At 40.8% G+C, this 23,674-nt stretch overlaps 1 protein-coding gene across 2 annotated transcripts; it reads right to left on the reverse strand.

The window, feature by feature from the left end:
* Nucleotides 1-609: 609 nt before the first annotated feature.
* Nucleotides 610-22,562, reverse strand: N4BP1 (NEDD4 binding protein 1). Of its 2 annotated transcripts, none has more exons than XM_039386171.1 (7): nucleotides 22,172-22,562; nucleotides 17,984-19,749; nucleotides 13,445-13,575; nucleotides 12,963-13,059; nucleotides 11,173-11,280; nucleotides 9,586-9,693; nucleotides 610-891 (listed from the first exon to the last, which is right to left on the reverse strand). In XM_039386171.1, the coding sequence occupies exons 1-7, from the start codon at nucleotides 22,409-22,411 to the stop codon at nucleotides 819-821; spliced, it is 2,523 nt and encodes an 840-aa protein (XP_039242105.1). In that variant the 5' UTR covers nucleotides 22,412-22,562; the 3' UTR covers nucleotides 610-818. The 2 variants fall into 2 exon arrangements, with proteins under 2 accessions (XP_039242105.1, XP_027589169.1); XM_027733368.2 differs by lacking the exon at nucleotides 610-891 and adding an exon at nucleotides 6,927-7,530.
* Nucleotides 22,563-23,674: the final 1,112 nt, after the last annotated feature.

A 23,674-nucleotide genomic window follows, 5' to 3' on the forward strand; every position in this document is an offset into this window, starting at 1 on the left:
TACATCTAACTAGCTCAAATGGCATAGAGGCACCTGAGGATACCAAGGAGAATCATAGCAAGATTTTTAGTAGCTATTTTTACTTTTAAATTAATTCTACTCTGAATCAGAGTTGTCATGGGAAATGAACCCCACGTAATGGAATAACGGGTCCAACCTGCTAGCTTATTTATAAATACACCATAAATAGCTACAATTTTTTTTCACTAAAACATTATGATATACCTCACTATTTAACATGCAGCAAGATGACTATGGCTAACATGAAAATGGTCTTGCATAGGCATACAAAAATATCACTTACAAGCTGCCCTTACAAATTAAGAGTTAGTCATATGTTTTTCAAGCTCAAAATTCTGACTTTGCATTACTGGTTTAATTTCTTCCCCATGCCCCAGTCACTCACCAATCCACTACAATCAAATACAAAACATCATAGGCTTACACTAAAGCAATAACTTCCATAGATTACTAAACCAAAAAATTGATTAAAAACAACAATCAAAACTACAAGATAAATAGAAAATTAGAGGGGGAAGCTTTAGTGTAAGTCCTCCCCTCCCCCTTCCCCAAACCTTGTATGGAAAAACAGCCATTAAACTCTATATATGCCTGCATCACTCTCCTTGTTCTTCAAATTCTCCATTCAGAATGCAGTCTCTTCATAACATGGTCTATCTTTTACTCTGAATTTGCAGATCACATGGTGTAGCAGAACCTGAATTCGGGTGGGTCTGTGAGGTGTTTCCATCACATCAGTTACCAACCAGTTGTGTTCACCTGTGAGCTACATTACCTTGCCAGTGCAGAGCCTTGCTTTAGGAGTCAGGGGGCAGTGGGGTATCACAGATATCTTCAATACAATGCTTGCAGAAAGCTTCAGGGAACAACCTGGTTGAAAGAGAACACAGAGAAGGTTGCAGCCCATCACAGTGTGCACCCTGTTTTCTCCCACAGCTCTGTTAAGAGCTGGTGAAATCCCCCCTGCTCTTTCTATCATCAGCAGGAATGTCTTGGAAGCAGCTTTACCTTTTGGCAAGTGGATGGGCTGCAAATGTTGCCCTGATGAGCTGCATAATGATAGGTCCTGGTATAGACCTTCACATGCTCTAAAGCCAATGGGTACATCACATAAGAACAACACAGTATGTATATATGTATATGTATATATATATACATCTATCTATATATATATGCCTTTTTTCTTCTGAGACACAATAGAAAATGTGCCCCTATTTCCAAGGCTGCTCAGACCATCAAGTGTCAAATCAATTGTAGAACAGACAATTCTCAGAAAGGCCATTAACTCAGATCAAATATTAGAAAGTGTAAAATTTTAACCCTGTTGAACTTGTATTGTACAGTAAGATACGATTCAATACCCAGCCCTTTCCACAGTCTGTACAGAGTCTAACTCTGCTCTTCTCCTCCCACCTATGGGCCTATGGACAGACAGTCACAATTTAAGGCAGACTCCCATTGCATCCTTTTTACTCTGCACCACTCACCATTAGTGCATTATGAGACAAACAAAAGGCAAGCAAGAGCCTATTGGTGAGGAAAGAAATGAAGGGTTACAACATTTTCACAGGAACATTACAAACTTATTTAAGCTGCTTTATTATTTGTATATAATTAAATATCATATTAAAAGAAATCATAACCTCCCCTCCCAAATAGCTCCTCAAGCAGCAATTACATTCACCTCCTACCAGAAACATTTGAATAATGCCCCTGAAAGGCCCTGAGACTAAACCCACCAGATGGGATAGATGAGATATCCTGGGCTTTTGCATGAATTATTTCAATCCATCACCATTTGGAAGACTCATAGCTGCTGTAATACTGGAAAGCTTAATTTGATTTCCATTTACAAAGTAGGGCTTTGATGGATGCTATAAAACAAAGGATAACAATCTAGCTACTATATCTGTATCTTCTCTGCATTTTTGTTGACAGCAGAGAACTGAGGGCTCAGGCTCATGACCTACAACAGTTTAAACCAATATGCCAGCTGTGACAACTGGGAAAGCAACACACAGAATCCTGCAGGAGCAAGGGCAGCTGAAGTGAATCTCCTGCAAACACCATGGTAACATTTTAGGCCACTACAACACCTGCTGCTTATGACTCAGAGCTCTCAATAATTAGTCAAAATTAATGTATTGAATGGTTTTAAACAAAAATAATCACGTGCACACACTGAATTGATAGAGACTCTGCACATTAATTTCAAGATCATGCTTTCATTCTCTTGAACTGCTTCATTTCTAGTGCTATTTCCTTATTAATTTACTCAAAAGTCTGTTTCTGGCTCAAATCTGGAAGGGAAAGAAGTCTGAACATTGCGAAGCTGTGTGTTGATGTTACATGTTTCACAAGTTACATTCAGCTCAGGAAATTTCTCTCTAGATTAGGTGCTAACAGCTGATAGACACACATGCCAAGAGAATAAAAATTTGATAAAAGTTAAAATATGACAAATTCTATTTTCCTAATGAAAAGAATCCTTGAGCAGCTACAAGTGCAACTGAAAACATTAATTTGTTCCCAGTGAGTGTCAAATATTACTATTTTCATGCCCCTTGACTTTAGAATGTCAAGAATGTCCTTATCCATATTCTTGGTGTCCTGCCAGTAGGAGATCTGGCAAAGCACTCTGATGTGCCTCTTTTAATTCAAGGCCCTCTGCTGCAAAGATCTCCTACACAAAGTATTTATAAATCACGATATATCTTCTCCTCCTTGCAGAAAATATTGCCAGACCTTCATGCTCTGCCTTTTAGATATTCCCAATTTCCTTCTGTCTTTGCCAAACACAGCTGAGTTGGGTACAGTGGATTCGGGGTGCAGTAATGCTCCTCACCTACTGGAGTCACACTCACACTGGTTTCAGCATCACTCAGTCCTGTGTCCCAGTGAAAGGGCTGGTCCCTTCCTGCCTCTGTTTTTGGATTCTGCTTTACCCCTAACCAAGTTTTAGGCAGGCAGTTCTGCTCTCATGCTGTTATGTGAGTCTCTGTGATGTCTTCTCTGATTTCTGATGTAATGCCCCTGAATTTCTGAATTTATCTTATTTACTTTTTAAAAATATAATTTCTATTGTGCTGATATCATAACTTTTGAAAACCAGAATTGTTCCAACAGCAGACTTCTGGCTGCAATTTTGAATTCAAAGAACTCGTATCAAAAGTTAATATATTACTACCAATTTCATTTGCATATCAAACCTAAACTATTAGCAAACAAAAGAGCAGTACCTGAGCCAGGAAGCAAATGAAACCTACCACACAGCTGTGAGGACATCAGTAAAACACTAAAAAGACAAAATAAGACCTACAGGTGAAGTTCTGCACTGAGACAGGGTCACTGTACACGCACTGATGTGTTCAGACATCACCCCCAACATTCTCCATCGCCGTTGGAAGCCGAGCTGTGTTTTAAGGCAGGAGTGAACCCGTGGCACCCTCTACTGTCACAGGAATGTCAGCGCTGGTATTTCTTTCCAGAAACACTTAAAAATCTTTTGTGACCACCAAAACAATTACATAAAATTAAAGAACTGAAACGCTCAGTTTGGATTCACCTTTAACAGTCTTTGTAAGAAGGGCATGTGCCTGTGTTTCTATATAAAGCACATGCAAGGCAGCATTTTATTTTTTTACCAATGGTAAAAAAAGCCAAGTTTTATCTTAAAATTGACAATACTAAGATTACTAACAATACTTTGCATACTGCATGCTCATTCAACAGCTGGGAAAAAATTATACATTACTTTGGATTTGAATCACAATTATTCCTGCATTTAGTGACAAATGATGAGAAAGTAAAAGTTAATTGGTATATTTCAGCAGAACTCTGATGTCTTTGGACTGTAGTTTCCGGGGGTTTTTATTAAAAATACGTAATACTGTAGTTTGCTTATGTACAACCAAAGTACAATTTCGGAAACAGCTAAAAATACTCCAGAGGAGACTGAAAAGGAGACCCAATGCATTCAAAACTAGTATCTTCTTAAAAGTGCTTCATTTGAACGTGTCATTTAAAATTATCTAATGTGATCTGACAGAATTTAGCTATCCATAAGGCAGACAGCAAGACTTGGTTTGTTATACACAGCTGCAGAGTTTCAGTAGTACAATGGAACCACATTCTAAACATGAATGCACGCACAGGTGAAAAATGTACAAATCTAAAATCCATCTGTTTTTTAAAATTCATCAATTGTCTATCCCATCTACTTGAGCTCTGCAGTATTTCCACTTCATGCAGTTAAATACCAACGTATACGTACAAAACTGAGCACCCACAGTAGCTGTCAGGGGCACTAAGAGTACTTTGAACACGGTGAGTTGCACTGTTTTAAGGCACTTGGGTTTCTATTCTGTGATAAAAATGAGACACTGAACACATCAGACACACCTACTTATATAATCAGACACCAAATACCGGAATACCCAATGATAGCTTTACTTCTCACAGAAGATTAGCTTTGAATCTGCAAAGTCATTATTATTCAAAACTGTATTTATGAAAATAAGAGGCCCTGTACATGAATTATAGCAGAGCTACAAGCTTCCCAATAAAACAGAGCCATCCGGGACATAAATCAGGCCCAGATCTAAAAATAGCACTGGTTGCAGCTACACAAAATTCTAGCAAGAAAGGCATTCATATCAAATAGAGCCTGCAAGCTTGCAAAACAGAAGGAAACTCTGCCAGTATTAGAAAGACGCTGTATGAGTCACTGTTTGTCATGGAACTTTCACAGGCACTTTCTCTGCTGTTGCAAAAGGCAGTTCAGAAATGCTCTTCCAAAACACAAGCTCTCCCAATACGGCACTGAAACAGAGAGGAAAAACAGCAGCACTGGCACTGACTACTGGGACTCGTTGGAGCTTCGCTTGTTTACAACTGGAATTAAATTATTTAAATTACATTCTCTTAAAACTTAAGAGAAAAAGCTCCTTTCAACAGAAAACTGTTGTATTTGTCACGGAAATCTTTACTCAGCCTCACACCAGGAATCAGAACAAAGTCTCAGGACTTTACCCCTTTAAAGGGAGGGAGAGGGAAATGCCACATCGCTCACACAGAAGGGAAGGTTCCTGTTATTTTCCACTCAAAATACTGCTTCTAGTTGGGTTGTTTCAGCAACCAAAGGTTGAATAGCACAAAGCAAGGGCTTCAGAAACAGACTCTACACAAAGAAATAGAGAAAGAAGAAAAAGTATTGATCTTTTCACTCTCATGACCAGACAGGACCCAAGGGAACGGCCTGAAGCTGAGTCAGGGGAGATTTAGGTTGGATACCAGGAGCAGGCTCTTCCCCCAGAGGGTGGTTGGGCACTGGAACAGGCTCCCCAGGGAAGTGGTCACAGCACCAGCCTGAGTTCAAGAAGTGTTTGGACAACACTCTCAGGCATGAGGTGGCATTCTTGGAGTGTCCTGTGCAAGGCCAGGAGTTGGACTCTACAACCTGGGTGGGTCCCTTCCAACTCAGCATATTCTATGAAATAAAGATTACAATATATGTGTATCTCCCCACCAACACCTAAAAATTGAACACATATGCAAGCAGGATGCACATAAGCAAAAGACAAGTTCTTCGAGGAGCACGTTCAGACATGCACACAGGCAGTGCAAGGTGAAACTTGGTGATTGCATAACAGTGGGTAAGAACTACTTCTTGGCAAATGTGCTGGTCAGAATGGCTCTGCCCACCTGAATAATGAATTCCCTATTCATTTATACAGAATAAAAATGAATTAAGATGTATCTATTTAGATGCAGAAACATATTAAAAACCTTTCTTCATCCTCATTTGTATTTTTGAGATGGTGTAATAACTGTTCCTAAAGCTCTTCTTTTTTTGTTGCTGCAATTCTCTTTCAGGTTGCTTCTGTTAAGGGAAGAGCAAGACTTCACTTTCTGTTTCTAACTTCACAAGACACCTGAAAGACCACTAGTGCATCAGGGTAAGGCTCAGTACATCAGAAATTTAACAGGGGCTCTTGTAGCCCACATTTTCTTCCTGGTCCAATTTGATTTTACTAATATGAACACAGCATCAGAAACTGGTTAAAGGGAAGGTATAACAGACTTAAGTCTGTACAAAGACACAGAGACACAGTAATCTTCACTTTGCTCCGCTCTTGAAAGTGGTCCTGTTGGTCAGCTTTCATAAACTGTGTTCCTTTTTTTCCACATTACTTTTGGGAGAGATCCCAGAAGAGATTTAAAGGGGTGGAGCTGACTGCTAACTGCAGGGTATGAACTCTGCATAAACATGTCATTTCTATGTAAACAGCATCACTTTCTGTTAACATCGGAACATTCAGGTTTAGAACAGGCAGGGCAAAGACAAATGGGTATCAGTGTAATTGTTAAAGATACTAAAACTACTCTGAAAGAGTAGTGATGGTCAAGAGAATTTCCAACTCAACAGCCAACATATCATAGATCTTTTAAAGCATTCAAAATATCTTCTACTGATGAGAGCTGTGAATTTATATTTTCTCTTCTAACTACTCCAGCATAGTATTTCTCAGCTTGAATGAGCGGGCAAATGGATTTTCTTGGATTTCACTCTGCAGGCACTAAGATTTACCCACACATACAAAGCTTCTTAGCTGCCCAAAATTTCAAAAGGTTTCTCAGTATCCCTAAGTCATTCACGTAACGCACACTTTTGCCCATAACACCCTTACTGATTCCTCCTGCTCGGCATTCAATCTTTCCTTACAGCATCCCGAGCACTTCCAAAGGTGGGAGCGGCATTCCCGGGCAGCCTCACCTACTGATGCCACCTGGTGGCAGCGCTGGGGCAGCGCACCGACCCCGCTGCTCCCACACACAGGGCTCTCTGAACGGACAGCATTGTTCCCTTCTGGGAAAAGGACTTAAAAAAAAGTACTAACAGCCCATTTAAAAGTAAGTACTGCCACTGCTTTAATAAGCAATTCAAATGAAAGAGAAGATTGGGGGGTTTTTCATAGAAAATATTACTACAAACCTGTAATAGCAGCAGTTTTTAATTTACTAAAACCTGCAGTCTATTAGCAACAGAACATACACAAAAATATTTTTGTTTATACAAATAAAATTAGGTTTTGAATATTCACAAGGTAACATAACAGAGCAACATCTTTCTTCACACTGATATTCATTAGTCAGATCAGTTGTGATAGAAAGGCTTTTTACAACACTCAGTCAAGCACCATGGCTGACAGTGCATTAAGATCTCTCATGAATGGATGAGCCGACAGTATCTGATCAATCTTCTGTCTTTGATCATAATCAGGAAAGATCTTTATCAGGGCTTCTCTGAGCTGTACTGTTTCTGAGGCAGATCTCTGTGGTGGATGAGTCTCTACGTTTTCTTCCAGCGGAAGCCACGGCGATGAACGGCCATCGCGCGCTCTGCCTTCAGGCTGTCCACTGCTGCTGAGTGCTTTGGGGATGAAGAAAGGTGCCTCAGAAGAATATTGTCCACTGCTCTGAAAAGTCTTATGTGCTGAACGAAAATCCCTGTGGAACAAAATAAAAATTTTTATTAAATTAAGCTAAAGGAGATGGTGGCTGTAGCCTCTGTACAAGGGAGAAATGTGTCTAACTTACACTTCACTGCTGCTCAGCTAGTTCCTGACTGGAATCAAATGACAAGCATTCTTTCAAAGTGAAACAAAACAGAAGGTTTAGCAGTTCTCAGTTTGAATCTGGCACAACTAAGAACATTGATATCACCTCAATGTGCTGTGAGTACTTTATTTGACAGGATACAGCAACAGTCAAAGCTTATTTATGAAGGTATGGATAAAAAGATACACTGAACACATATACACCGATTCAGAACATTTGAAAATACTGACAGACCAGAGGGGTTTCCAGATGCTCCATGAGACTATTCCTCACCTATTTTTGCTCTTGACTGTGAGCTGTGCTCACATTTAGATCATTCCCTTATATAACATCCTTGATGGGGCAATGAAGTATTTTTAGCAATGTCAGGATCTGAACACTCTTCCTTATTGAGATTTCATTTCAGACTTTGAAAAGTTATTGCTACTCTACAAACTGCCAGCACTACAAAATTTAAGGCCCAGTCTACTTCAGATGCCACTAGATAACACAGAAATGTGAACTGGAACTCATGTTACAGTCTAGTTTCCTACCACCAAGGGAAAGAGTATGTAAATTACAGAGCTCTATTTTAAAAGCATTTGGGTTATGACACCTCCCATTACTCATGTGGAAAGGCTCTCTAATTGCTCAAGATTCTTCTAGTTTCTGATCTTATTCCTGGCGCCATTTATGCTTTCTGCATCATTTAACTCATGTAGAAAAGTCTCAGAGAAGGAACAAAATTAACTCTTTACACTGGCAGCTTTTCTGTTTCATCTGTCCCCCCGGCTCCACGCCAAACAACCCCAACAGAAACCAAATAAACCCCAATGCCAGTTCCACTTCCAAGTTTACAAATAAGAAACCAAGCTCTTAACAGGCCTTCACAAAGAAGCCTCTCTGCAATCCTGCAGTGATCACACTCACCTCTCAGAACACAGTTTGAATTTTATTTTTCCTCAGACACAGGCAGGTAAAACAGTCCAAATAACATCTCGTAAGGGTTTTGTGATAGAGCTTAAATATTTTCTTTGCATTTCCTACTGGAGTTCTAGAACTGAACTTGCTTTTTTAATGTCAGCACGCTTATTTTCATATCAGCTTGTGACCTATTGGTATGTATATGTTTCACTTTTCTCAAATGTTTCTAATAGATGAGATTCCTCCTCATTCTATGTATTCATGTATTAAATACAGCTTAAGAATTGGCCTTTTCTATTGCCAATTTTTAATTACCTCGCTTGTTTTTAAAAGCTCTCTCAATACTCCTCAGAATTATTAGCATTTATAATTTGTAAGCTGGTGAAAGAAGAGCAGATTATTGTGCAAAACAGCAAACTAATCTTCAAGTCTTGGTAGTTAATGCAAAGCAATTTCATATTTTGAATAAATGCACATTTAAAAAGTATGTTAATCTTACAGGAACAATATGTGTTCATTAATATTTATAATTATTACTCGAATATAAAAGCATTTAAAAACCACGCCTCAGAAGTTGTTTTAACAGCAATACTGTACCCTCAAACACCAGGTGAAATACCTCTCCAGTGAGAAAAAAAACTGAGTGCAGAGTGTTTGTAGCATCTACTGTCCCACTGTGAGTAGGTGACCACCAAGGTGTTTGAGACAACATCAGTGTCATTAGCAGGATGTCTGACTACCACATACCCAAACCACTGGTACCTCAGTGTGCTGTTAACACACCTTTGAAAGCCACCACAATCAAATCTCAAAGGAAGTTCTTGTCTTACTTATCTTAGTTCTGAGAGACATCTTGATTAGACACAAATGTCACCACCAGTTTCTGAACAGGAAAAATATGGTTTTTGTTAAGCTACTATATATTATACAGGGCTCTTGCTTCATTTTACTGTGCTTTTACAGTGTTTGAGTGAATCAAGTAAACAGTTTATTTCAAATGTGAAATTAAAACTGTCTCGAAAGTGAAAACAGTGCTTATACCTAGAACAGCCTTCACTTCGAAGGAAGTCATCTAATCTGGGTCCGTTTCTTCCCAAAGGATCATCAGGAACCATAAATATGTCACCAGCAAAAGTGTACTGGAGCAACCTGCAAGAGAGTTCTTTCGATATTATTAAATAACAAGGGACTACACCCTTGTCCTTCACCTTTGTAGCACAGGACAAACTTAGAGTAGGTGCTATACACGACATCAGGAATCACTGAAGTTTAATTAGTAAACCCACTTGAGATACAACCAGCATTCACTGTCAAAATAATCCAATGGGAACTGAAAACTCTTCCCATTACACTGCAGAACACAGAGCTTCTCTTTTTTTTTTTTCCTTTTTTTTTTTTTTTTTTTTTTTTTTTTTTTTTTTGACAGCAACTGTTTTATGACTGCAAATTTTTGTAGCAAGATCAGGACAGACTTTTCCAGGCGATTAAAGAAGACTTTCTGGTTGTTCTAACTCCCCTTCCTCATAAGGATCTTCAGTCATGTAGCTAAAGTGCCCATGTTACCAGAAAGCCACAAAACTAGCAAATATAGCATTAGTTGTTTACAGTTAAGACATGAAGCTATTTTTTCTGGAATCATTTTGGGATAGGGGGAAATTGAAGAAAAACCAGTTAAACTAAAATTTGTCTGCAGGGAGAGAATTTGGTGCAGCGGAATTTCCCCAGAAGTAAAACTAAGAGCAGATGTTAACACAAGCTCTTAAAAAACCACAGACTCGAGGTGACGTGCCAAGTATTCTTGCTACAGTTCTGTAGAACAGAACCTGACTCGGGCAGAATTCACTCAAGAAACAGTGTAAATACCTGCATGATTAGCAATATCAACTCCATGTTCTCCCAGCTTTATTGTGAGAAGCCAGGGCAATTTGTAATCACTTATTTCATTAGACCTGGTCACTGTAGCAGATGTACCCTCAGAAGATGTCAGTGGGAAATTTCAGTGACAGATTATTATACCTTAAAGTGATCTGATTCAACTGAAAGGGAAAAAACCAAAACCCACCCAAACCCAACAACAGGGCTATTTGATAGCTAAGTGAACTCAGTCCAAGGGACACCCAACATTTGCAGGGAAATGGCTACACGGATATGCTGCAAGTGCTCATTTTGTTTAGCCACCAATCTGTTGTACTTGAGTAAAAAGTGACTGATTCTGAAACCTCAGAAGTGATATTGTGTGTGCACCAGCTACTGTGTCTTCTTGAAAAAATGAACTTTTAAACAAGAAAGGCTGTTACAGTGGACTGCAAAGTGTGTGCTCTAACAGGATCCAACACTGAGCTTCACAGGTGCTATAGCTGTGCTGTTACACCAAACTCCTATTTATGTGAGCAATTAACAGACATACATTAGAAAACATATGAATAATAGGGACATCAGACTACTCAACACGTGAGTATAAGGCCATGAATCAACATAGTGAAACACAGATAGTACTTCCTCCAGATCTAGCAGAATTCCCTGATAGATTAATTAAAAATAAAAAAACCCAAACCAACATGAAGGCAGAGTGCCTACAACTGGAAAGACAGACAGCCTTTTAAGACTTCATAAAAATTCAGTGATTACCTTTTTTGAATAATTTCTCTCCAGGCAAATGATTCTGTCACAAATTCTCTGAAGTTATCATTAGTCACAATAATACCTCCAGTTTTATCAGCAAGGTGTAATAAAAACCTGTAAAAATAATTTCAAAGATCATTAAGATTGCTTTGCTGAAAACTATCCAAAGATCTAGAAAACTAAACACTTCATCATCCAAAAGCAATCTGTTTGCATGAAAACAAGCACTTTGATTACCAGGAAATGACTCTGTTTTGACCCACCTTAGCCAATGTTTTGAGTAGCATGCATTTATTTAGTGCAGCAGAGTCTTTATGGGAGGTTTTCTTCCCCTAAAACAAACCACACAAGCAAAACCCCCCAAGCCTCATGATCTAAATATCTGAAGAGGTAAATGGCTTGATTTATGGAACAGTACAATATTTGTTACACATTCCAACACGAACTCATTGCCTTGTCCTTTTTTGCTCAGCATTAATATCTATGTTCTGCAAGACAGTACTATGCATGTTACTCGTTCTGTCAACATTTGTTAACAAGTTGTTGTTAAATAAATTATGACAAAAATTTATTAAAAACCCCCATATCTGCTTTCGTTTTAACCTCTCTGAAAATAAGCTTTTTGCCATTTGAAACTATTTTAGCAATGAGATAATAGATGGTGTCCTTTTAAGGAAAGTGTACGCTTGTAACAAAAGTGCAAATATGTTATCACAACACTTATTTCCACAGTAATCTCAACTGTAAATACTGCACCCATAGCATTACATTTGAAAGGCTGGGTGTACATAAAAACCATTATTGTGCAAACAACTCCAACTTGGCTACCTGGCACTTTTTTTTTTTTTTTTTTGCTACAAGGTTAATAGTTAAGAAATCAGAGTCACTATATTTTAGCAAGGGAGATAAATTAAGTACACTCTATATACTTTTGCATATCAGAGTTTTGAAATCAGGTACTGGATTGTGCAATCTAACAAAAACAGACATGCTCATGACACAAGAACTTGACAATTTTGTAGTCAGAAAAATAAAGTAGGAGTGGTTATTAGCAGGAAGGAAGAAACCAAAATCCAGCAAACTGAAGTGATCTGCAAAACACAATTTCAAAGCTGCAAGCTGTGTATCCATGGAGAATTAGGAAACCTGGTTGTGGAAAAAAGAAAACCCAAATAACTGAAGCAGCATGTGCTTTTAACTGTGTCTCAGGACTGGGAAAATCTGGCAAAAGGAAGCACCAGGAAACCCCCACAACACAAACTCCTAAAGCTCTACTGTTTCGTTCACTGAAAGATGAGCCCCACATTTTGAAGCTGATCTCTGGTGCTCAAATTAACTTGGAAATTTACTGTTACAAATACACTGCTCCAAATACACAGCAATGTCTTTATGCCACCATGGCATCAAGAAAAAAATGGAGCTAAATTGTACCTGATCAGTCACTGATTTATGCCCCAACATAAAAGGCAATTTAGGGACAGACTGATGATCAGGAACGCATAAAACCACTACTGGAGGATCAATTTCCTCCTCAATACAAATGATGACATTTGAAATGGACTTTTTTTTTAAATTGCCATGAAAACTTGCCATTTCCCATGACTTTCTGAATACACAGGAATGTTTCTTACAACAGCAAAATAATGCAACAGATGTAGAGCTCAGTCTTAAGTTGGATCATAGCTCTGCCTAGAGAGGTTGCAGAACTTGCTAATAGAACCACTCATGAAGCATCAAGGTTTTACAACCATTAGTCAGATGTTTAAAAAGATTTTAAAACGATGTATATTCTGTACCTGTCGTCATGAGCAGCAATTCTTGCTCCTAAAACCATCCTTGCAGGGGTTAAAGACAATATTCCAACATCCTGGAGCTGTGTTAAGAAATCCTGCTCTGTTAAAACATGATTTGACAATTAGTCTGACATAAAATTAGCAGAGAAGATGGGCTATTTTTGTACCAAATTATCTATAGAAATTACACTGATAATGGAAGAACTGCTAATACTATAAAAATGGGGAGGAAGAGGTCAAAACTAGAAATTAAAGAGTAAACAAAAACCAAAGTAAAAAGGCCTCCCCTTATGGCACCCCAGTTTGCCTAAACAGCATTTCAGTGTCACACTGCATATGGAAACCCAGTCACACATGCTGAGCAGCCAGACTGCTCGTGCTTAACGTTTTATGAAGTATCCCTTCTCCATTCATTCTTCACAGAAGTATCCCAAGAAATAGTTACAATCTGTTTTAATTAAGAAACATTAGGAAATTTCCCTCACCTGTAATGTAAGGGTCACGTCTTGTTCTCCACTGTGGAACAAACACAGTTATATTTCTGTGGCCACGCTTCCAAAAGTAGTCAACGGCTATTGCAATTCCCCGACAGGAGAAGAATTTCCTTAGACCATGACTGGGGGTGAAAGAGAGACAAGGGAGATTAAATTCACAAAGGTTTTACTACTCTGTACTACTACTACAAAGAAAATGGAACAAAGCCTTGCAAGGTGAAGGAGAAAGTTACACAAACAGTCTCAGCAAAAGAAAAGGCAGATGGATGTTACAGATGAGGAATCTTACAAATGGAAAGAGATCCTCAGCAAGGGAATAGATACATCACTTGGCAACTTTATAGATCAGTCTCCTTTTAGTTTCTTGGGCACAACAATATTGGGATAATCAGAAGTGGGTTTAACTTTAAAAAAAGAGGCCAATAGTGATGGTTTCTGACATCTACTGACTATGTGTGTATATATATTATTTTATATATATAATCCAATATATATTGTGGTAGTTCCAAATACACTCCTGCTACAAAATAGAAGGCCTTTGGTTTACCAAAGGTTGACCAAGGATTACACATGGGAAGTTCTTTGACAATTCAAGATATTAAGGCCTCTTCTCCCTTCCTTTCCACAGTCTGAGCTATTGTTCTGAAGCAAAACAATGAAATTTCTTTGAAGAAAAATTTTCAAAACACTTAATTTTTGTGTTAATCTTTTTCCTCCATTTAAAAACATAAGATGTTCATTATCTGTTTTTGCAACTCAATTAAGTGACTTTCCAGAAAATCAGCAATTGCAAAGATTTGAGTTGATGACCTTGCAAAATCCCTCCCAATTGGAATTCTCACTGATCCTTTATGCCTATTTATACACGGTACAAATGTCTCCTTTAGCAATTAACTGTCTAATGAGACTCTGGAAACTGAGTTTCTGTGGAATAATAGAAAAGATTCTTAAAATAAAGCACAGAAGATAGAATCAAAACCACCTTCCGAGTAAATTCCTACCAAACACTATTAGCACTTTACATAAAGGCTAAATCCAGGTTTCATCCAGAAACTTTTCCCTGCACATTTTCATAGATTAAAGGCCACACTTAGACAAAACAAAGATATGCTTTGGTAGAAAAGACACACTGATTGAGCACTGAAGGCATGAGCAGACAAATCATTTCTTGCAAAATAGTGCCCAGTCTATGTTTTGAGTTAGATCTTAAGTCACTGCGGAAGTTTTTGGTACAATAAGTGAGAGAGTGGTCTGTGTATTTGAAACTGCTCTCCCAGTTAATATGTAATTGCATATTATAAACCTAATAGTAAGCCCTGTTAGTTCTGAACAGAATCTTATCTTTAAACTCTAGTTTATCCTACCAAGACATCTTCCCAACAAAATGGTCTTTAAAAGATTTCCACAGAAATATTTTACAGTGAAACTCGGCCTTTAGTAGCATTCATTTATCCTTTTCCAAGTTTGTAAATTCCTTTTAAAATAAATTTATCAAAATTTAAATCTGTTAAGGTTCTCTGAATTCGGAGAGGAATTCTTTACGTAGAAAGGCAGAAAAATGAGTAAGCTACTTCTGAAACATAAAAGGTAAAAGATCTGACTTAAGAGTTTCCAGAAGAAAAAAAATACTATGCCATGCTTGCTCGAATAAAATTAGTCATTCTTGATGTCAAGCACAGTCAAATAAAGGAATACAATTATCACAAGCAGCACAAAGTAGCAAACACCAGGTTGCCTTCTGGGACATGCAAGGTTTTGCCTTTGGTTTTGTAACTAAAGTACTGTTACACATGAGTAGTTTGGCTGCTGAAGAAACTCCATCAAAGGTATTGGCAAAAGCAGGGTTTAATGTGAATTTGTCAAAATACAACTTTATGGAATTTGGTGCTAATGTTCACTCTTGTGAACTTGTGAACAGTAAGTTCATTACTACACAAATTAAAGCATACAAAGAGAGGACCAAATTAGAAGCAATTCGGAATGATTAACACCGAAGCTGGGAATGCAAAGATAAGGGTGCAAAAGGGTTTAGCAGTACTTAATCATTGAGTACTTGAACATTTGCAAAGCGATTCCACAGGGTTCACTACAGTCATAACAGTGACCTAACTAGAGATTTGAGATGGTAACACTCATACCATAACCAACTCACATGCACACAGGTAAAGCAATGTGTACCCCTACTTCTCTGTGCGTAAAATACCCATGAAAAATTCACCTCAGGTTCAGTGAAATGTTCACATCAAATCTCTTTGCATTTTCCAAAGGCAAGGGCTGCACCTCAGGAAGTGTGGAGAGGTTGTGTGGGAGCCCCACTGTCAGTGTCAGTCCTCTGAGTATCACAGGATCGAGGATTTGTGATTTCTGAGCTGTGTCCAACTCACAGGGAGAGCTCAAAGGGCCTCACTCAGGACGGCTCCTTACAGGGCCACAAGATGACTGACTTTGGTCATCAGTGAGTTTGCATCCTGGCCACAAGTAACCACTGGGCTTTCCTCCCAAAGTGCAGTAACAATGTGCCACAATTCAGGGAAATGGCTTACCAAGGCTTCCAAGGATAATTGCTTATCCCTTGTTTCCCACCTTGGCTGGGCAGCTGATGTTTCTGATTGTTCCCACCTCTACCATGGAAGAGCTCCTGGTAGGATCAGAGAGTGCCTCATGGCCCAATTGATAGGGTCAGGGGACACTTCACTGCTCAAGGCAGTTTGGTCAAGGCTTATCAAGAGCTTTTGTGACTGCAGAACAGACCCAAGAACGAGGGGGAGCAGGGCAGGGGATGCACCACCCCAAATACATATCGTTTACAAACTGTTCTAGAAGACATAATGCCATCCAGTTATTCTTTCATTCTGAGTTTCTTCCACATTTTAATAAAATTTAATTTATAATTACTCGACAACTATCTGGATATTTCAGTCTGCTTCCAAAGACCTGTTTTCAGCATATAAACAGAGGTGATTTTTAGCAGCTAGGGTAAACTCTGGGCTTTCTTTCATTCCACAAGCACACTGAAAGTACAGCTAACAACACTGCAATGTCCTGCACATGTCAAAAGAAAAAATTTTACAGCTTCTTGTAGTTTTCCAGACTTAGGACATGAGGCAAGCACTGAATCAGAAACCCATATAGCATTAGTCTAAGCATGCAGGTAATGCATTAATACCCACGCCCATAAAAAACCCAACCCAAACCAAAACCCCATGGTACTCAGGGGTCAAAAGAACCCCAAACCAGCATAGGCATAGAAGCAGTTGTCAGTAATTTCAAGGTACTGAGAAGTAAAACCGAAAAAAAATCAAAGCAAAATTGCAAACAATGCTTCACTTTCTAAGATGCAAGAAAATAATGAGGTTTTATTCAGCCAGAAGGAAGCTGCAGAATACCTACATAATAAAACCAACAGGCCCTCATGCATTCATTATTTAGTAGGACATTTAAATATCTCAATGGTTCTGCTCTTTTGAGGCAGCTCTGTCCCTTAAGTTCCATAAGAAGTTTTCACTTGGTTGAGCAGCAGGTGTTATATAACCTCTTTTTAGGGACTATATGTCAACAGCATCCAGGTATTCTGCCCTACTTTAACACGGGGTGTGTGCACCCCAGCTGGTGTGCAAGGCAATCCACTTGATGGATGAAGGAAACACTAGAACTCCAATAATGCACACATATAATTGCTAAATACACATATATTGGGATGCATACTCAAAGAATTCTCTATTCATGGGGTGCTCAATCCAAAAAAGTTAGGACACCACTGCCTACAGTAGTCTCACAGTCAGAAATAAGCAGATGTTTATTCACCATCTTTTAATTAATTGGTTTCAGATGTATATAGCTGTTAAAAAAAACCAGACACAAAACCCCATGAAATGATCATGAAATACACAGATGAAAAAAGTATTTTCGTATTAAAAAAAAAAAGACCAAGAGCATGCAGTACATTTGTTATTTCCCACATGACCCCCACAATTTGCATCTTTCTTCCACTAATACGCATTTTTAAAAGTTCAAGGTCGTTTATGACTCAGGTGCAACCTGCACTTTTGCATCACCATTTCGAAATAACAGAGTCTGAAACAACGAGGAAATGTTTACTTTAAGAACTATTCACTGTAGCAAAACACTGTACTTGAATTAAAGCAGTGTCAAGAGTTCTGGATAACATTAGGCATTCCCTTTAAATTTAGCAAGACTATAAAATGACAGAAACCCTTAATTCTCCAGCGACTGATGAGAGAAGTTTTATTGCTGCTAGTTATGAGGGGGCTCTGGGCTCTGAACGTGGTGAAACCCAGTCATGATCAGCACCTTCTTCAATGAAGATGGTTACTCTCAATCTCAATTTTTTATTATGAAGATTTACCATTACTAGTAGCTGACAAATCCTGCAGTGTACAGGACTGTTGCTCACCAAAAAACATAGCCAGCAAAAACTTTACACTTGCCACTGCAACCTCTTAGCCCCCATATCATTTGAAAGTTCACTGAACTGTTAGTAAAGAGATAACTGAAAATAACAATACTCACGAAATTGCAACATTGCTTCCATCAATAATTATGTGTTTTAAATATGGTTTCCCAGGTTCATTTTTCAACTCCAGTCTGTATGGCTTCTTCAGAGAGTCCAAAAACCTTTGAACTCCAGTAACTGAAGGATCAGAATGATGTCTGTGTGGTCCCACTGCCTCTCTATCAGGATTTGAAGGATGTATTTGTGAAGACAAGAAGTGGTCTGGGACTGAATTTTCACAATTTGAGGTTTGGGAAAAGCGTTGGTAGACAGATTTTGCTTGAGCAGAGCTGCAGTGTCCCAGTCTGTCTTCAGAAACAGGATGACTGTTCTGTACAGTTGAGGGCCCCGCAGATTTTTGCTGAACTGCAGTTTTACTCTTAGTTGGGACACGCTGCACATCTGAGCTCCCTCTGGCTACAAAGTCAATGTCTTTTAGAGCTCCAGCTTGTACAGTGCTGAAAGTTACCCTGCCATCACTTTCTATATGGTTTGACCTTGAACTGTGACTCTTACCAAGGCAGTGAATGTCTCTCTCTTTATAGCATACAGCTGAATTTCTGCTGGAAGGGGAAGCAGGTTTACATACCACTGCATGCATTTTATCTTCTGCATCAACTTGCATATCTGGTGCATCTCTTACTTTGGGATATTCATTTTTTGTCTCCTTTGAAATATGACTGGATTTAAGTGGACTTTTCCTAGAAATACATTTGTTTTCTACCTTTTGTGAATTACTTTCATTATTTTCTAAAGGAGGATTGACAGTTCTAGGCTTTTGAGATGACTGTTCACATTCTTTCTGAAATTTCAAATTTTCCTTTTCAATTTCTTCCAGCAATATTAATGGTTCCACAGATTGCCCTAGGATACCAATAACTTTTTCTACAATATCTTGTGAATACCCCATTGTTCTGAAAAAGTTCACAAGAATCTTATATTCCATTTCTTCACTGATATCATCACCTTCTTTAAGGCAATAAGTAGGATCATCTGATTGAGCATCCCTATCTGAAAGCAGATCAATAACTGCATCACTGTCTGAACGACTACGGTGTGAAGAAGACTTCACTTGCTGATCGTTTTCCAAAGAGAACTGCTTTTTAGAGAGCCTTTCCTCCTCCTCAGATGATCTTCTTTTACATGACTGCCTTTCTTTAAATGCCACTGCCTCTGGCAGAGATTCACTTATGGGAACAAAACTTGTTTCAGGAGCATCGGAAAACACAGTGTCCATTTGCTTTGTAAGCTCAGTTACAGGTGTGCCAGCCTTGTTTCTTGCTTCCTCACCACCTGCCCTTCCATCTCTGTTTGCAGCAACTACTTTGGAAGCACTGTGCTGTACCAGCCCTGCTGGGCTTTCAGAACCTGTAAGGTCTATGATATCGCTCTCCACTGCACAGAAGTCAGTTTGGGTGAGAGCCAGGAGTTCTCTTTTTAGTGCACTAGGCAAAATCAGTAAATCCATTGTATACTTATCTGCATGTGCTTCCACAAATTGCCTGAATTGCTTTTTAATCTCAGATTCATTGTCATTTAGCAAGCTTTCATTATTCTCAAAAAGCTTCACAAACTGCTGGACGTGACTTTGAGCCATAACAACAGCTTCTGCACCCCCCTTAATAACAAGCAACCCCATTTCCAGCACTGATACATCAGCACAGGTATCCTGAATAAGACTGTTGAGAAACAGGCTCTGAGCACCAACAAAGATGCAGTGCATGTCCTTTGGGTAGTACTCCTTCTCTTCTAGTTCAGGTTCACACAGTCCCTTGATATACTCCTAAAAGGAGAAAGAGAGGAGAGTGAATAGTTGTGAAAAGCCAATATATTCAGTTACGAAAAGCCAATATATTCAGTTAGTTTTTATTAGGTCAGTAATGGACAAGTACATTAGAAAATTAAGTAAATTTAGCATAAGAATTTAGCATAAGTAAATTTAGCATAAGTTTACTGTTACCCAGTAAACTGGGTAACAGAAATAAAATACAGTTCTCTGAAATGATTTTTAAATAGACCTCATTGAAGCCTTTCTTCTATATCCTATTGTTTATAAATAAATTTACTTGAAACTGATAGTAACAGGGTACTTAAGTTGTAGCTCAAACAGTTTAAAAGACAAGTCAAGAGACTTATTTTTCCATCCCCATTCTTTGGTCAAAGAGAACATACACTTCATGAACAAATGCCTGCCACTGGAGAATTCTACCTAGTTCATAAATCTGAACTTCTAGAACCAGTTTCTAAGGAACACTTCCCAAGGCTTATCCCAACAAGAGCTATCCTATATTTTTGTTGCTGATAAAAGACTGAGAACTCCAGACTCCAAACAGTTCTGTGTTCCTGAAGTTCAGGTTTTGCAAAGATTAAAAAAAAAAAAAAAAAATCCCAGTGCTATTTCTGCCACCTAAAAGTTACTGCAGTTAAATTCACTACACTACCTTGTTTTAATGTGTTAAGAGTTCAAAACTCTGCAATACAGTGTATTATTTATTATTTCAGGTAGCATTATTTTTCCCCAAACTGTCTTTTTCTGTGCTTAAAATTCTGTAATGCAGTGAAACCATTTTCTAAACTGCAGTCACTGTATTCGCAGACTCCCAAGTGCACCACGTTTTAGTATCTACCTTTACTCTCAAAAACTAAACTTCTTTTAAATGGAACTCAAAGCCAATACAAGGTAACGAATAACATAACACCACTTCCTTGAGTTTGAGTTACATCATCACACAGGTATCAAGGCACAGGAACACAAACTGCTTCTGCAGCAAAGCCACAGGATTACTTTCCGTGTCTTAGTCATCAGATGACTGCTCTTGCAGAGCAACAGGACAACAGAACTGGTAAAAAGGATATTCAAAATCTGGGAGCTTTTTTTTATTAACCAACGCTGAAGGATGAATGCATTGCATGTGACTGATGAATTAAACCACAAATTGCTATCATCAAATCCTTTAAAGGGAGACAATAAAGATATGCAGTTGACTACTTTCTAGCCAGTAATTCCACCAGACAGTGTCTGAAAACTGCTCTACATGCAAGTCAAGTCAAGTTCCTCACACCCTTTAAAGCATTACATGTAGAAAACATTTTGTATGTTGTTAGGAAAAGCTGCTATTAGAATACTGAAGTATTGAGCTATTTATTTCAGGCTTTAATTTCCTAAAAATGCAGATGCCTGGAAAAAAAGAACAGCTACCTGTAACAGTTTCTGGAGTTTGAGCCCATGCAAATCGGTCTGGTGTAAATGTCAGTCAAATATTCAATGTTTATAGTGTTTTCCTGACAAGTCTTATGCGTTGCACAGTTAAGGGATCAAGTTTTTGAAAGCAGACTGCCAAGTCTGTGAATTAAGTCCCAAAATACATGCTCAGGATCCCCCATAACGTCCAACCGTATTTAAACAAAGAGACGGACAAACACCCACATACTGAGATTTTGGTTTTGAAAGGTACCTTCAGCCCACCAAGCGCTCACACCAAGTTCTCATCACATGACTCAAACAGCTCTACTTGCCAGGTTCGCTATGAGTAATACAAATTTCAGCATTACTACTGAGAAACTCCCCCCAAGTGTTCGTTGTACAAGACATTTAACACTGAAGATACTTCACAGCAACCGTTGTCCCGGTCTGAGACAAACAGACCGCGTTTACTGTTGAGACAAACTCTTAACTCTTTTAGTGTTCGACCTAGGAGAGCCATCTGCTCCAGCACACAGCCTGGGAAGGGGCGGGCCCTGACCACTATTAACTAAGGAAATATCAGCTCTGTTACTGAAAGCTTTGCTAACGAGCTACTAAATGCCACAGAACAGGTGAACTTTGTAAAGCAAAACATGGCAACGCCCAAACAACTCCGAGGGATTTCTTGACTTTGGGAGGGAGGAAGAAGGAAAGCGAAACATCCCAAGTTTGGCTTTCCAACAAAGCCCGGCCCGTTCTCCCCGCTGTGACCCGTCCCCAGCCGCGGGCAGGAGCGCCTCACACCAGTGGACTCTGCCCCTCCCAGCCAGATTGTTTCGCTTTATTCCCTACGCTTGTGTCAACACAGCCGGAGACTCCCTGGCACCGGGCACACCCCCACCTGCCATGCCAGCATTTCCTCCTGGGGCTCCCGGTTTTTCCCCCACGCTTTCTCCTCCGCCCCGCGGGCCCGACCCGGCCCCAGGGTCCCTCCCGCCCCCCCCGCCGGCCCGGCCCGTACCTTGGCGCTGCTCACGGCCTTCCCTCCGCCCGCCAGCTGCACCCAGATCCTGGCGGCGGCGGGCGGCGACAGCGCGGGCCGCCAGTCCCCCTGCGCGCCCAGCACCGCCAGCTGCACCTCGAACAAGCCCTCGATGCGGCCCCGGCTGCGCTCCAGGAGCCGGCTCTTCTCGGCGGGCACCGTGAACTCGTCCAGCCTGGGCGCGGGCGCGGGGCCGCGCGGTGCCCGGCGCGCCGCCATCAGCGCGGGGCCGCTCGCGATGCCATCGCGCCGGGAAAAAACAACGACGCCGGGAACCACAACACCGGGAACAACAACACCGGGAATCACCGCGCCCTCCGCTCCGGCCCTCGCGTCATCGCTCCGCGCCTGGGTCGCGCAGGGACCACCCCCGCCGGCGCCGCCATCTTTAGCAAGGGCTCCGCCCCCTTCGGGATCGCCCGCCCACGGCCTGACATGGCCCCCCCCCCCAGCGGGATCCCCCCGCCCACGGCCGGGCCCGGGCCCGCCCCTCAGAGGGATCGCTCCGCCCACAGCCGGGCATGGCCCAGCCCACGGCGGCTCCAGGCCCCGCCCCGCCTCCTTCTGGCCCCGCCCCCCGCCCCCGCGTGCCGCAGTGTGGGCGGGGCCTCCCGCCCTTCGCCTCAGAGTCCCAGGGTGGGTCGGGCCGGGAGAGGCCACAGCGGTCACCTGGTCCCGCCTCCCTGCCCGAACACGGTCATCCTAGAGCGCTTGGCTCAGGGTTGTGTCCAGAATGCTTGGAACGTCTCCAGTGCTGGAGACTTCACATCTCTGCGGGCAATCTGTTCCAGTGCACGGTCACTGCACAATAAAGTTCTTCCTCGCGTTCGGGTGGAACTTGCTGTGCATCAGTTTCTGCCTCATCGAGCAGAGCCTGGCTCCATCTTGGCACTCCCCGTTTAGATATTGATACGCACTGATGAGGTCCCCTCTCAGTCGCCTCTTATCGAGGCTGAACAGTCTCACCTCCCTCAGCCTTTTCTTGTCAGAGAGATGCTCCAGTCCCCTAAACATTTTCGTAGTCCTCCACCGGGCTCTCTCCAGGAGCTCCATGTCTGGTGCTGTGGAGCCCAGAACTGGACTCAGCGTTCCAGATGCGGCCTCACCCCGCCGCCTCCCGGCTGTTCTCTCCCGGCTCCCCCCATCCCTATCTCCTGAGGCGGGCGGGTCCCCCCAGCCCTTATCGCCCGGCACAGGGACCTCCCCGTGTCAGTCTGCGCAACCCGGGCCCTTGCTTGGAACACCCTCCTGGCCCAGTTCTGGGATTGTCTTGGGTTTCATTTAAAAACAAGGGCAAGTTTAATCCCTTCCTGGTGGCAGGGGGCAGCAGTGTAGCCCCCAGCCCCAAATCGTTACCTCTGACAGCTTGGAAAACAAAGAGGACACATTTTAATTAAAAAAAAAAGTCGCAACTTCTCCCCCAAAAAACTCTTAAAACGAGATGTGAAGGATAACATTAGTTCTTAAAAAGTATCTCTGGGG

The sequence above is a fragment of the Pipra filicauda genome, unplaced genomic scaffold (genome assembly GCF_003945595.2).
Source record: "Pipra filicauda isolate LSUMZ 115617 unplaced genomic scaffold, ASM394559v2 scaffold46_size3722508_pilon, whole genome shotgun sequence".
In the NCBI taxonomy this organism is placed as follows: Eukaryota; Metazoa; Chordata; class Aves; order Passeriformes; family Pipridae; genus Pipra; species Pipra filicauda.